The 15,596-nt window shown below is 42.1% G+C and overlaps 1 protein-coding gene across 1 annotated transcript; it reads right to left on the bottom strand.

Moving 5' to 3' along the window:
- Positions 1 to 598: 598 nt before the first annotated feature.
- Positions 599 to 15,340, bottom strand: LOC124275566 (virulence metalloprotease-like). Its single transcript, XM_046711147.1, has 2 exons — positions 15,289 to 15,340; positions 599 to 3,510 (listed from the first exon to the last, which is right to left on the bottom strand). The coding sequence occupies exon 2, from the start codon at positions 2,925 to 2,927 to the stop codon at positions 1,587 to 1,589; it is 1,341 nt and encodes a 446-aa protein (XP_046567103.1). The 5' UTR covers positions 2,928 to 3,510; positions 15,289 to 15,340; the 3' UTR covers positions 599 to 1,586.
- Between the last annotated feature and the right edge of the window lie 256 nt (positions 15,341 to 15,596).

The raw sequence follows: 15,596 nt of genomic DNA, 5'->3' as shown, positions 1-15,596 counted from the left end.
AGGGGGAGGTGCAAGCATTATGGTATGGGGTGGAATAGGCCTGAACCAGAGAGTGAGTCCTGTGGTGTTCTAGAAACTAGGTCCAGGGAGAGGAGGCGGCATCACAGCGGTGCGCTACATCGACCAAGCTCTCAGACCCCACGTCATACCACATTTCGCACGTCACCGGAACAACATTTTCCAGCATGATAACGCCCGGACCCATACTGCCAGAGCTGCACGGGACTTCCTACAGCAGAATGGTGTCAACATTATGCAGTGGCCAGCCCTTAGTCCAGATTTAAACCCAATTGAACATCTTTTGGATGAAATTCAGAGGAGACTGAATAATGTCATACCACGGCCGAACACAGCCGATTTATTGCGCCAGGCCTTTATCAGAGTGTGGTTCCAGGTGCCAATGGCCTTCATCAATTGATTGGTGCACTCCATGCATCGACGCTTTGCTGCAGTTATTGCCGCTCGTGCCGTGGTGGTCACACTAGATACTGAAGTCAAAGGTCTGAATGGACTGCAAACGTTCACGTAATGTCTTGAAATTGTGCTGAGTTATTCATTGATGTGTCAAGATATTGTTCACAAATGTTTCTGATCCGCTTATTATGTCCATTTCTGTAATGATTTGATTACAGTGCCTATCTAATTTTGAATTCGTACTGACGTTTTGTTTTGCTGCTGAGTATATATATGCCCTTGTCAGGTGAAAAAACAGATTCTAGACACAGCATCTCGAAACAAACACTATTTGGAACATTACGCCGTGACAAAAGACGAGATGCATCTCTGATCTACCACCAGTGTTTTTCAGCTTAATTTTGCTGGGAGCATGGATACTAAGCAGGATTTTACTTTCGCTTCAGCTTGGTTGCTATCTGCCACACATCTGAAGGATGATTTATAGGTACAAATCACGATTTAATCACGTTGTGTACAGGTTTACTCCCCACCACCATGACTGTAGTGACGAGATTAAAACATTCCTGTTTGTTGCTGTTCATACGTACCATGAAGAGTTTCGATACATACTCCAAGGCAAGGGTGTGTTTTCGTACACATCTTAATTGATAACTGACGTTACTAAGAAATATCGCCACTATTGCTTTTACGATTTGATCATTATTCTAACAGCAAGCGGGTTGTTTGATACCGTTTTTATGTATACATGTATATTTAAAGATCAAAGGGAACGTCACGCGTCCAATTTCCTCAATGTAACCATTTGTTAATTTGTATTGATCGATGAGAAGCTACAACGTGGACAGAATTTGAATGATCAATTTTGTTGTGTAAAACGACTTCGAAGACTAAACAAATTGTGAAAAGTATGTAGGAAAGACATAATGTTTCTCCCTTAGCCCATAACGACTCCACTGAAATATTCATTTCCCGAAAGAATAACAAAAAAAGGAGGACACGCTTTTCCCTTTGAGTATGTTTGGCTGTGGTTAACGTCAGGGTAAATGCATATTATCAGCACATAAAAGTTCTGGGATATTGTTTGGAAGGCCCGCTTCACCTCGCATTGTTCTCAACACCCGTTCTTGTATATGCTAATAGTATGCTACCACCCATCCTCTTTCTGTTATTCATGCATTTCCACATTCCTTGTTGAAGTACAGGGTAAACTTGTGGTTCGAAGTCGAATAGTTCTCTTGGCAAGTGTATCCTGCAGTGAGTCGGACATTTGTCATGGGAGATCCTCCGGTAGACAGTCGGATGACGTAGAAATGCGGCCCTGCTCCGCTTACGTCATACGTGACACGATTAGCGCTCTGAACCATTGGAACAGTGGAGTCATTGATCAGCTTCCAAGACTCACTGAAAACTGTGATGGTGATGTCATCTCCGCCGTCACTTGCGGCCTCGATCAGGATCTCCTTACTCCAGTCTGGCAGATCTATACCAAACGCGGGACTGGATGCGTTTGAGACGGTGATGTCGTCTTTAGTCCGGTTGAGCCTCAGGTGGAGCAGGTGGTCCTCCACGTCACAAACGTCAATCCCTACCTCTCTGAATGCTCTGGCAAAAGGTTCTCCTGGCTGTCCCATGTCATAGGCTGCCTGCATGACATCACACGCTCCGTTGATGAAGTTGGTCAGGGGCTGCCAGTAAATCTTATTGGCATGGAGGAACACCCGGAAGACTTCTATAGGATTCAGGCCATATTCGTGCGCTAGGAGGTAGAACACCTTATTGTATATACCGCTCGTCGTGTGAGGAGACATTCTGTCCGAATATTTATCCATGTGGGAAATCGATCTTCCATCCTTCTCGGGGTTGGCAAAGAACCGCATGGGTCGTCTGTACATGATGTCGGCACCAACCTGCCAGTCAGTTGCGTTGGTGAACAGCTCTGCCATTTCACCCGCCATGTCCGAAAAGGCCTCGTTGAGTCCTCCTGACTGTCCAATGTAGATGAGGCCAGAGTGTTGTTCGGTGAAACCATGGGCTATTTCATGGGCAGCAATATCAAGGGAAACCAATGGATAGATAAATCGCCTCCTGCCATCTCCAAACGAAACATTGTGGCCGTTCCAGAAAGCATTCATGACGTTTCGTGAAAAATGAACCCTGAGTGTGAGTCCTCCTCTGATTGGTTCTGTGTCGTACCACTCCTTGAACATTTTGACAATTTGAGTGCCATAGTACAGAGCATCTACAGAAGGTGAATATGCGCCATTTATACTGTCATTAAGATTCCCAGCGCAATCAAAATGAGCCACCCCAATTGATCTCTCTATGGCCGAGTTGTTCATATCCACAACTTTCACATGTTCATTTTCCAAATAGCATATGCCATTCTCTTGTCTCAACTCCAAGCATCTATGTGTGCCGTCATAATGGATGATGCCGATTTTCTTATTTCCACCGATCATGTCTTCCTCATTCCCATCAAAACAAGTCTCCATTGCGTCATAATAGGACATAACCTCCCCAGTCCTCGTGTTGACAAAACCCCTAGGACGTTTCACAACATCATCGGTCTCAATTAAATACTCAACTACAGCAACAGGATGAGACACTTCATTTTCATCTACGTATACTTCATACGCAATACTTCTGCCTTTTATATCCCCAACCCTACTTTCGTCACCAGCATAAGCAATCAACTGATCAAACAGCTGGGCTTCAGTGAAATTCCTGTAGGTTCGTTAAAGTCTTCTTGAATGTTCCTGACATAGTCTCCGGTAGCATCAACTACAATCCCAGACTCTTCCGTCATGGTCAGTGTCACCGATGCACCAAACACTTCTTGACCGTGGTACTTTTCTTTCATTTTGACCTGTCGTGTTCCTTGCACCGTGTTGGCTTCTTCTGTGTCCTCGAACGATTCTCCTTCAGCTAGCTGGAACACCTCCCTCGTTTCCCGTCTCCTGACTGTCTCTGTGTCCCGGGTTGACCGCCTCCTGGTGTACCCTGGCACAACGTCAGGGAGGCCATCGAGAAGTACCTGCCTTGCACTGACCCGTTTGGCCGCTTCTATGTGAGAGGCACATATCGACAACAACACTGGAAGTAAACAAGAGATGTTTGAATCAAGTATAGAGGAAAATAAACACATCTGACATTATTAATGAAGGTCAAGCTTTGACAGGGATCTCCTATTTGGCCTACGCCATCTGCATAACTTAAGAAGGAAACATTGACATATTACTTTTATAATATAATAAAATGTATTCGTAGATGCATATCAAAATCAAATGAGGTTCTGTGCACACAACAGCGAATGGGAAGCTGATATAATTACAAATGGTAATGGGACAGTTAACCTCCTGTTGCCTGGGAATTGAGTTTGTTTGTTGTTGAAGGTTTCAAGAATATTCCTGCTATGTGGTGGTTGTCTGCAAATATTCCAGTATGAACCATACAATCCAGTGATTAACAACAAACATCGATCAAAGCAAATGATACGATGGCATGCATCACCCAAGTCAGCGAGCCTGACCACCTCCGATCCCGTTAGTCGCTTCTTACCACAAGCATGGGTTGCTAAAGACCAATTCTAACTTATGGGACTATTATCATATGTCTTTAGGCAGACCCTGTCAAAGCACCCTTCGGGTTAGAATATTGATCTTCAGTAACCCATGCTTGTCGTAAGAGGCGGATAACGGGATCGGTGGTCAGGCTCGCTGACTTGGTTGACACATGTCATTGTATCCCAATTGCGTAGAACGATGCTCATGCTGTTGATCACTTGATTGTCTGGTCCCAGACACGATTACTTACAGACCGCCGTCATATAGCTGGAATATTGCTGAGTGAGGCGTAAATTTAAACTCACTCACTCAAAGCACCCTTAGTGCATACTTATACCATGGTGGTCTGTAAATATTCGATTCTGTACGAGGCAAACCAGCGGTTGACAGCACGAGATTTGCCCGACGCACAGTCAGCCAGGGCGAGTATTTGTTACCCCACATCCCATCTTTGTGTGAATTCCTGGGTAAGATTGGTCTCATCAACAAGAGAGACGACCAAATAACGGTAATGCTCGGTGACTTGGTTGACAGCGTGTCATCGTTCACCACTAGCGTGGGTTGTTGCTCACAGTACCAACCACTGTGTTTTATGGCTCAATCCAGGCCCCGATTTCTCGAAACAAACTTAAGTCTGAGTTTTGACTTAAGTTCAAATTTTTACTCAAATTTGAGAAAACGCATTTCCCATTGTTGAACTGAAAGCGATATTAAACTCAAACACAGTAGACAATTTGAGTTCGGTGAATAGAATACTTAAGTTGTTTGGGCTTTTTTATTTTAAAAATGCAGCTGTTTCAAATTGTCAAACTCAGTTTGATATTTGAGTACAAACTTAAGTTTGTTTCGAGAAATCGGGGCCTGACCATGTGCACTCCATCATCAAGTGGAGGAATATAATTACAATTGTACCTCTTTTCGACTCTTTCCACAAACTTTTCTGGCATGTCATCCCAACGGTATTATAAAGAACTAAGCTTAAAAACCAAATTCTGATTGTATTTATTCATGTGCAATGTTACGAGAGTAACATCCATTTACAGCCTACCCTACGAGAACAGAAGCTCTTCAGCGACAGTCAACGCAATTAAGACCACAAGGGGGTTCAGCGGGATATGAAACATTTTATGAACAAACCATCACCTAAATATCCTCAGCGTTCATTCCAATTTTGCCTGTTAATTCAAACATTGTGACATAACAACACAAGTAGCCTTTAAACCAAGATGTTAAATACGATTTATCCACGCGCCGTCACATACCAGAGTGAACAGATAGCAAAATCGCTAGAAATTATCTTGATAGCTCGGTGGAGGTAACGATCCACACCTATAATCCCTACTGCAGCCAGTCTGTGTAAGCAATCTGTTAACATAGCAGACTTCGTGGCATGGGCGCAGATTCTATGCCAATATATAAACCCCTTGATTAAAAGGTTGGAAGTGTTGTCAAAACACAACCTAGGGCTAAAGATATTACATGTCGTTCAATCACCGTTACAGATCAAATTAGGATGCTGGTAATAGCTTTATAACCACAAAACTTCATTTCAGACTAGCAAATTGGGGACAAACTTAAAATCGATTGAACAAACACTACTGCTCTCTGTATATTTATCGTCTTAAGCCGTCTCTAAGAAGACAAAATCGATAAAATAAGTGCCCATTCACGACATCTCCGATAATGAATTTTCACAGTCCGTCTACATTGATACACACGGCAGGCAATTAAGTCGGAAATGGTATGAGATATGAAGTAAATTGTAGATTGAGGTTCCGAAGATTGTGTTAGGTGTTACCTGAACTGTTTGAGTTAAGCGTCGTGCTCGAGCTCTATCAGGTGTTATTTTTTTGTATGTTCATTTTGAAGCTAGATTGGCGTTGAAATTGTTAATTTGACAAGAATCATGTGAGACATAGATGCAGAAACACGATCAAATTGATGTGCGTGCAATTCTTAGCATTTGGAAGTAAAGCTTTGCAGAATCGTCGTGAACACCGCGGCTTGGTGAACCAACGCTTAGTCTATAAAATGCACAATTTTGATGGAAACATGCAGCTACATTTAAAAGCAAAAAGTAAGATTTCAAATTCAGACAGTTGAACCTGTGGAAGATCTTGCTTCTTAACTTCATTGAGGGCTTGAGGTTTACAACTGAACGAAAGAGAAATAATGTGGTGCAAAGAATGTGTGACTAGCGGTTTGTGAAATAAAGGTGTAGCAAGTCTCAATCAACAACATGTGAGTCTATCTCTCTGCATAGGCGGATCCAGCCGGGGGTGGGGTGGGGTGTTCATGGGTGGCCCCCCCTCCTGATAGTTTATTAAATGACCATTGAAAGTGAGTGCAAATGAGCTGTGCTCTCCCTCCCCCCTTTCTCAAAAAGCTGTATCCGCCCCTGGTGTGTGTGTGCGCGTGTGCGTGTGCGTGTGCATGTATGTATCAAGATCTACATGTACACATATATTCGTCCAAGCGATTGCACCTTCCGTCCCTACAGTTATTATCATATAAAGGGATTTTGTTTCAGCGAGAGGCTGTGTAAATTGTAAGCGTTCGCCTTTCAGTCAAATGATGTTTATGCTTTGCCGTTTTCTCTATATTGTGAAAAAGATAAATGCAATTCATTTGCGACTGTAAGATTTTCAGCTCATGTATATCTAAGAAGGAAATATTTCACTCAGAAATCCGTTGCCAGATTTCTATACACGATGTAGAAGAAAACATCAATGTTTACATATCCCGTAAGATTATTACACTTGTATTGTACACTTTTTGACTGCGTCGATGCGGAAGATACTGAGGTTTATTTCAAAAACTGAAAAAAACACCCTTTTTAACACAAACGTGAGCTCTGAGAGTTTTCTGAATAACGCACCATCCGGATTTGTCAAAATAGAAGAATTTCTCGCAGGAGATATCAGAGAATTTCGTCAATGCACATTTGTACAGGATTTGGTGTGAAAGCATTTCCACCGAAACCGCAAAACCGGCTTTCACTATGACTCAGTTTCTCAACTGAGCTTATCGATTGCATATACCGATGTATTTCGCCTGACGTTCAGTTAGATTCCAATGTCCCTGTGAAACGAACCACACACTGAAACATGTTTTTTGTCTTTAGTATATACCAAAGTAGAGACGCCATGGACTTTCTTTTTAGAAAAAATGATTTTTTTAAATTGGGAAATTCCGATATTTTCTATTGGAACAACTTAATATCCCATCAAACGAAGACATATCTAATTAGATGTTATTGATTTCAGATTAAATGTGTATTTTTGTCATTCTACTCGGCCCGAGTAGACAGATTACTTGGTCATAGACAGTCAATTGTAAGCAGATTAGGTTTTCACAAAGTAGAGCACGGTAACGGATTCTTATGTCCCCATAGTTTCGACTTTAGAATACATTTTCATGCTTGTGATATGTTTCCCGAATTTAGGAAATATACTCCATATAATGTATGTTGCATTACAGTGAGTGAGGGAGTCAGGTTCATCAGCTTTGAGCCCTTTTTCAGTTCTATCACGGCGTTATGCTGGAACTGCTTCATCACTCGTGCACCATTTTGGGCACTACAACGTTGTTGTCTTAACTATTTCGGGTCGGGATAGCCCAGTGGTTAAAGAGTTCCTCGTCACGGCGAAGACCCGGGTTCGATTCCCCACATGGGTACAATGTGTGAAGCATATTCCTGGTGTCCCCCACCGTGATATTGCTGGAATAATACCGAAAGCGGCGTAAAACTAAACTCACTCACTTAACTATTTTATGTGTGGGTTTGCAATATTCCAGATACATCACGGCGACATAATTATACCGAGTCAAGGCCAGGAAGATCCGTGGTTGATATGAACAACGATTCAAGACGTCGTGCTCGATGGCAAACAGTCATCCAGGAATGACATTGTAGTTGCCCCTGGCCCCAGCACCGGGAGCGAATTTCCCCATGTGGTGTCACAAAAAGCTGACACAATATTCAGACATAGACGGTGATTCCAATCCTCTGTTCCTGTAACATATCTACTGTCAAAGTAAGCAACTTACTTTTTTAATGAGAAGGTCAAAGTCATAAGGAGGGACACAAGTAACCTATGTACGGAAATCATGTGTACGAGTTTTCAGAAGTCAATCGCCCGATGTCCTGTACAGTGTTTTTGGCGTACCATGTGACGGTTGATATTCTGTATAATAATGACGACAACGGATCCAGTAGTAGATCCCCATATGTAATGATATGTCAGTAATGTAGCTGCCAGTAATTTAGATTTCAGGAATAGGAATATCCAGGTATCAGTCTTTCAGTTTTACTTGGTTGTCATAACGCATGAGGAACGTATTTCAAATTCAGTAATTTATCCAGTGATTATTTTGAAGGTTTTCTAAAAATAGTGGTCCATTGTGGAGGGCCGTAGACAATATTGGAACATATTGGAGCACCGTAGACAATAGTGGTGCATATTGGACCACCTAAACACCAGTGGTGTATAGTGGAGCGCCGTGGACAATAGTGGTGTGTAGTGGAGCAACGTTAACACTAGTGGTATATAGTGGAGCAACGTAAACAATAGTGGTGTTACTGTATAGTGGAGCACCTAAACACTAGAGGTGTATATTGGAGCAACGTTAACACTAGTGGTGTATAGTGGAGCAACGTAAACAATAGTGGTTTATAGTGGAGCATTGTAGACAATAGTGGTGTATAGTGGAGCACCGTAGACAATGGTGGTGTATAGTGGAGCACCGTAGATAATAGTGGTGTATAGTGGAGCATTGTAGACAATATTGGTGCATATTGGAGCACCGTAGACAATAGTGGTGTATAGTGGAGCACTGTAGACAATAGTGGTGTATAGTGGAGCAACTTAAACAATAGTAGTGTATAGTGGAGCAACTTAAACAATAGTGGTGTATAGTGGAGCAACTTAAACAATAGTGGTGTATAGTCGAGCATTGTAGACAATAGTGGTGTATAGTGGAGCAACTTCAACAGTAGTGGTGTATAGTGGAGCAACTTAAACAATAGTGGTGTATAGCGGAGCACTGTAGACAATAGTGGTGTATAGTGGAGCACCATAGACAATAGTGGTGTATAGTGGAGCACTGTAGACAATAGTGGTGTATAGTGGAGCACTGTAGACAATAGTGGTGTATAATGGAGCAACGTAAACAATAGTGGTGTATAGTGGAGCACTGTAGACAACAGTGGTGTATAGTGGAGCACTGTAAACAATAGTGGTGTATAATGTAGCAACTTAAACAATAGTGGTTTATAGTGGAGCAAACAAACAAACAAATAGTAGACAATAGTGGTGTATAGAGGAGCACTGTAGACAATAGTGGTGTATAGTGGAGCACTGTAGACAATAGTGGTGTATAGTGGAGCACCGTAGACAATAGTGGTGTATAGTGGAGTACTGTAGACAATAGTGGTGTATAGTGGAGCACTGTAGACAATGGAAAACTTTATATTGGTGCACCGTAAACAATATCGGTGTATTTTGGAGCACCTAAACACTAGTGGTGTATATTGGAGCACCGTAGACATTAGTTTCTTTGCTTGTTAGTTTGTTTTTTAACGCTGTACTATTTCAGCCACATGGCGGCGGTCTGTAAATAACCCATAGATCAACAACATGAGCATCGATCTACTCAATTGGAATACGATGGTGTATAGTGGAGCATATTAGTGAATCGTGGGGCAAGTCGAGTACTGTAGAGGTGATGTACTGATGCACATTCGAGCATTGTAGTTTTTGGGTGAGGTGAATTGGGGTTTAAAATAGCGTTCACATTTATTGCACTTGTATAGTTTTTGTGTCGGTGTTATAGTGCTAGGCCACGGAGACACCATGTCGCAGTCTAACAAGAATACCCCACTCAGACAAAGCATGCTGACTGAACCTGGTTTTATCCCTTGAATACTGAACCACAGGCAGCGAAAAACAAGCAACGGCTTTTGAAGCGTTTTCGTATGATGGAACCGTGATCGAACCCGTACCCGTGCGCTCTCCAGGCCGAAACTCAGTCCCCTACATCGCGGATGCGGTCGGGGCACAGCAGATAATAGTGGTGTATAGTCGAGCACTGTAGAGAGTAGATTGGAATAGCGGAATACTGCAAACAATAGCAGTGCATAGAAATAGTGGTTTTTAGATGAGAATAGTAGTAGTGGTGCATAGTAAATATTTTGAATAGTAAGAAATAGTGAGAATAGTGGTGCGTAAAAGAGCATGTTAGGGGATAGCGCTGAGTAGAAGAGTGTGTTAAGGAATAGTGGCCCATAGTAGATTATATCAGGGAATACTAGTGCATAGCAGAGCATGTTAGTGGATATTCGTGCTTAGTAGATTATCTAAAGGAATGGTGGTGCTTAGTAGAGCATGTTAAAGACTGGTGGTGCATAGAATAGTATGTACAGGAACAGTAGCGCGTAAAAGAGCTTGTTATGGGGTAGCGCTAGTAGAAGAGTGTGTTAAGGAATAGTAGCACATAGTAGATTTTGTTTTTAGGGAATAGTGGTGCTTAGTAGAACTTGTTCGGGAATAGTGCTGCATAGTAGAGAATGTTCGGGAATAGCGGTGCTTTAGTAGAGCATGTTTGGGAATAGTGGTGATTAGTAGAGCAGGTTCGGGATTAGTGGTGCTTAGTAGAGCATGCTCGGGAATAGTAGTGCTTAGTAGAGCATATTAGGAGACAGACAGTACAGTAGAGCATATTAGGAATAGTGGTGCTTAGTGGGCATATTAGGAGACAGTCCATACAGTAGAGCATGTTAGGGAATAGTGGTGCTTAGTGGAGCATTTATACAGCAGAGCACTGTCAAAAGTGCTGTGTATGGTGGAGCTCCGTAGACTATAGTGATGTATAGGAATCCATAGTGACTAATGACTAGTGAAGCATAGTAGAGGATAGTGGTGTATAGGGGTACATTGCAGAGGTGTGTGGTAGAGGACAGGGATGCACAGAGGAACAGTGTTTAGACCTTTGGGTGCATAGTGGAACATAGTCGAGACAAGGATGAATAGTGGAACATAGTGACACGTGTCAGAGCATAGTGGAGCATGGTTGGTGGTACATGGTTGGTGGTACATGTTGGTGGTACATGGTTGGTGGTACATGTTGGTGGAACATGGTTGATGGTACACGGTTGGTGGTACATGGTTGGCGGTACATGGTTGGTGGAGCATGGTTGGCGGTACATGGTTGGTGGTACATGGTTGGTGGTACATGGTTGGTGGTACATGTTGGTGGTACATGGTTGGTGGTACATGGTTGGTGGTACATGCTGGTACGTAGTGGTACGAAGTGAAATGCACCAACACTGATTCAGAACATGTCTACAGCCCCTGCGTGTATAAGAGTGTGAACGTTTCAATACAAATACGTTAGTCTATTGATTTTTGCCGACGTTTAAAACAAGACCACGAGGACTCGTACGTGCATGGAACAGTCTAGGACGCATAAAGAACTGAATACAAACATTCTCTAGACAAACATGACTGTCTCAAACAAAAGTGATTATGTAAAGAAAATGTTTAACTCCATGCCTCGGACAGGGGTTGTGTGTGACGAACCAATGAAGGCGAAGTTGAATCCCAGATTCACCAAGATAATGTCTCTACCTTCTCAGCATCGTACCTCTGCTCATGGGTGTCATGGTCCTGATTCACTTTGGGCTTTCCTGTGATAATGCGTGATTTGTAATATGATGTTTTATGGGACAGCGTCCAAAAAATTTAAATGAAACATGTTACATTTCAAGTTGTTGATGACCCGAGCTAAAGCGCTCATATATTTAACTCACTTTTGTCTGTTAATTTTGAAAAGGCTCTCATGGGAGTCATAAACCTGACGTCAGAATATTGCAAAGCCGAGCCGGACTCCTTTTGCAGAATATTCGATACAAAAACTTGACCAATCAAGCCACAGGGGTGTGAAATATGGCGCTATAAACAGGCTGAAGACATAACGACTGTAACGTTAAATTTGCATGAGCGATCGTTGTGAAAGAGGTGTCGGTAGGCCAAATACTGCAGCGTAGTGAGTGAGTGAGTGAGTGAGTGAGTGAGTGAATGAGTGAGTGACCCCACAATGGTGGGATTCTGGCACTCTGATAGATAGGAACTCTGCACAGCGACTGTGGCGTTACAAATCACGAGGCCCTCCGTGCCCCCTGTTAAAGATGTAACAATGACACATGTCATATATCAAGTTCTTTATGTGGTATAGGGATGGTCTGAGCTCAAGCGCTCATATATTTGGCACACGCTAGCCTGAAAATCCCGGAAGGCGCCCATGGGCACAATTTATCTCCAGTGAACATGGTTCACAGCTCAATACTAATTCAAAATTTTCAATGCGAAAACACTAAACAATCAAGCTACAAGGTTGTGAAGACTGTCACATTCTATGGACCATAGTACCACCACAGCTGGTCCGTTACCAATGTCATAGGTGCCTCGTGTGGCTGTCAGTATTACTCAGAACACTACTTCTCTTGCTACTGTTACGGATACGCAGATGGTCAAGTGGTCACCGCCCTGTTGTTAAGGTGCGTCACCACAACAGCAAACACACACACATTACAGTAACAAGTCGCCATAGAATGGAAATACTGATGAAAACGATAATAATTAATTTTGACTCATTCACTCACGCAAGCACTCTAACAACCATCCACTCTCAACACCAAGCATCACACTAACTCACTCATTCACTTATTCATCTCACAACACCTTATTTCCCTCATTCCAATACTACCCATCAAAAGTTTAGACTCACTTAAAGCACTGCATATATGTGTGGTTACATCGAAGATGAATTTCTCCACTAACTTTGGGGAACCAACTGCAAACTATATGGAAATGAATTGCACGAGGATAATGTATTAAATTGCTAAAATGCATGTGCTAATATCGTGCATGTGAACAGCTGTGTTGTGGTGTAAAACTTTGTTAAAATTCGCCAATTTTCGCTCAGTTTCATCATTTTTTAACCCATGATAATAATCTTTTCAACGTTACGAATTTGTTTTACAATACATCAGTTCATGTGTAAACAGTACCTTTGAACAGTATGAAAATTTTGCAAAATCTAGTTTAGAAGAGTTGACTTAAGTAAGTGGCTACATTTACACTAGTGAGTCTAAACTTTTGACGGGGAGTATATTTTGCCAAAAACAAACGCACACACACACATTACAGTGCAAGTCGCCATAAAATGTTGATAGAAACGACTGCAATGATTTAACTTAATTATCGACTCATTCATTTGAACGCACTCAAACAGCCATCCACTCTAAATATCAAACATCACACTCACTCACTCACTCATCACACGACATGCTGCTTCCCTCGTTCCAACATAAAGCCATATCTCAAGCTATTTTGAAAAAATACACATTGAAACTTTGGGCATTCCCATCGGGATTAGATCACATAAAATATGAACGACCCCTACTGTCCTTCCTTATCGACCAACCCTTCCATTGATCGGGTTTAATTAGCAAGAGCGGCGATTTCTTAGAGAAATATTTATAGGTACTCAGTCCTCTAGCGGCATCTCGTTAGAAGCTGGACGTCAGATGATTTGTAGTTTGTATCTGTGGCTCATTTAACACATCATACAGCCACTGCACCAGGCCTGGGAATAACCATCTACATCTGCTCCATATATTCCACATAGTAACAGTTGTCGGTTCCGAGCTGCGACCTATCGACCAGTATTAATTAGATTTCGGGAGGTATCTTATTCTGTCTGCTTGTGACGGTTGAATCAATGAGTAAGCGAGCCGTGGGTTATAGAGATATGTTTATGTATCGCGTGTGGTCTTCAGAACTACTTCAGGCATGAGACGTTCTTGTACAGGAAACCTATAAATGGCCTTCTTGTAACCCTTGTAACTCTGATCGTTATATATAAAGTTTTATTGGTAAGAACTGTTCAGTAATATCATGGCTTTTGAGAAAATTTAAGTATATGGTATAATGCCCTATCTGAGGTGTGAACGTATATCACATAGCTGAGACCTATAGTGAGTATGGAGGAGACAGGGGCTATTCTGAGATTTAAAGTAACGGGCAGCTGATCGTGGCATTCGGGACTGTTGCGTTACCATTTCACAGTGGTAGTTTTTAATGTCTGGATCTGAACGTTAATGGGATAAAACGGAGACTATTAGTATACTGTGTCTGAAAGCGGTTGACATGGTAAACCGTGACATTGTATCTCAAGGCGACCTGCACTGTTCCAGACTAGAACATGTACCCAACATACGCGCACGCACGCACGTAAGCACGCACGCAAGCACGCATACACTTCGCCTCTTTATCTCATTCAGTGGTAGTGCTATGATTGAAGTTGGATTACCTCGAACACCTTTCATTTTTCACTAAATAACAGCCATCAAATTGACACTAAGAGTGAGTGAGTTCAATTTTACGCCGCTTTTAGCGATATTCCAGCAACATCACGGCGGGGGATACCAGAAATGGGCTTCACACTTTGTACCCATGTTGTAACACTAAGATGGGAGAATGCAAATGTTGGCCGACAATCAACCAATGCCATCAGTGTTCGATGCCAAAGACTGAGATTTTGTCTGTTTAGACGACCACAACCTATGATCAAGACTTACCATGCAATGCACATCGATACAGAGGAACACTCGTAAAGAGCAGTATCAGCCGTATTTACATGTTGAAACAGTGTAAATAGCCGAGCTATACAACGAACTGTATTGGCATTTAACTTTTGATCAGCGCTATATGCTTCGAAATACCTTAAAGTCAATCCAATTCACTTCCCTTTAAAACAAGAGGCAGTGGGTTATCCTTATAAATAAAGTTTCAACGCATCTTACCGAACCTCAGAGTTCTATTGCCCACATGGGTGCGATGTGTTAACGATTCTCAGTATCCAAACACCGTCGTTTGATTGGAATAACAGAAAACACTAGAACAAACCCTACTTAATTAAATCCACACCAGAAAACTAACCACGAAACTTATTCCACAAGGATCCATATATTTGTGAAGCACGCAGTGATTCATCAATCTGAACGTCGAAAATACCACATGTCTCCAATACGTCCCAGCTTGAGACGAATTAATCAACCCAAACTACAACCAAAATCAGACCCCATGCATACAACGGTCTATTAGCATCCATTCAGTCGCAACATGTCTGTCATTACAACAATAGTATTAGTGCACTTTGTTTTACCAATTCCAGAAACAGGTCACTGAAACTGTTTCTGAAGAATTTAGGGACACGTAGAGTACGTAAGAGTAGTGCTACTCACACGTCGCCCACAGGACCGAGGAGGCCATCGCGGCAGTCAGCTGGATATGGACATCTATTGCGACAACCTTACCAATATATACAGACTGCATCGAATTATAACTTGTTTCAGAAATACAATTCCAGAGACTGTCTTCATTTGCTGTGACTTTAGTCGTTGACCAATTTCAATGTTTTGAAGAAAATGTCATGGTCGATGGCCAAGTGGGTAACGCGGCCATTTAAATCTAGTTTGTTCGATTCCCTGTAACGTCAAGTGAATTATGTGTTGAACCCTTGTCAGTATTAGTAAGATCTACTTATTGAATT

Source organism: Haliotis rubra, unplaced genomic scaffold, assembly GCF_003918875.1.
Source record: "Haliotis rubra isolate DU_JTF1 unplaced genomic scaffold, ASM391887v1 Scf20, whole genome shotgun sequence".
Lineage (NCBI taxonomy): Eukaryota > Metazoa > Mollusca > Gastropoda > Lepetellida > Haliotidae > Haliotis > Haliotis rubra.
This window is presented reverse-complemented; position numbering and strand designations above follow the sequence as displayed.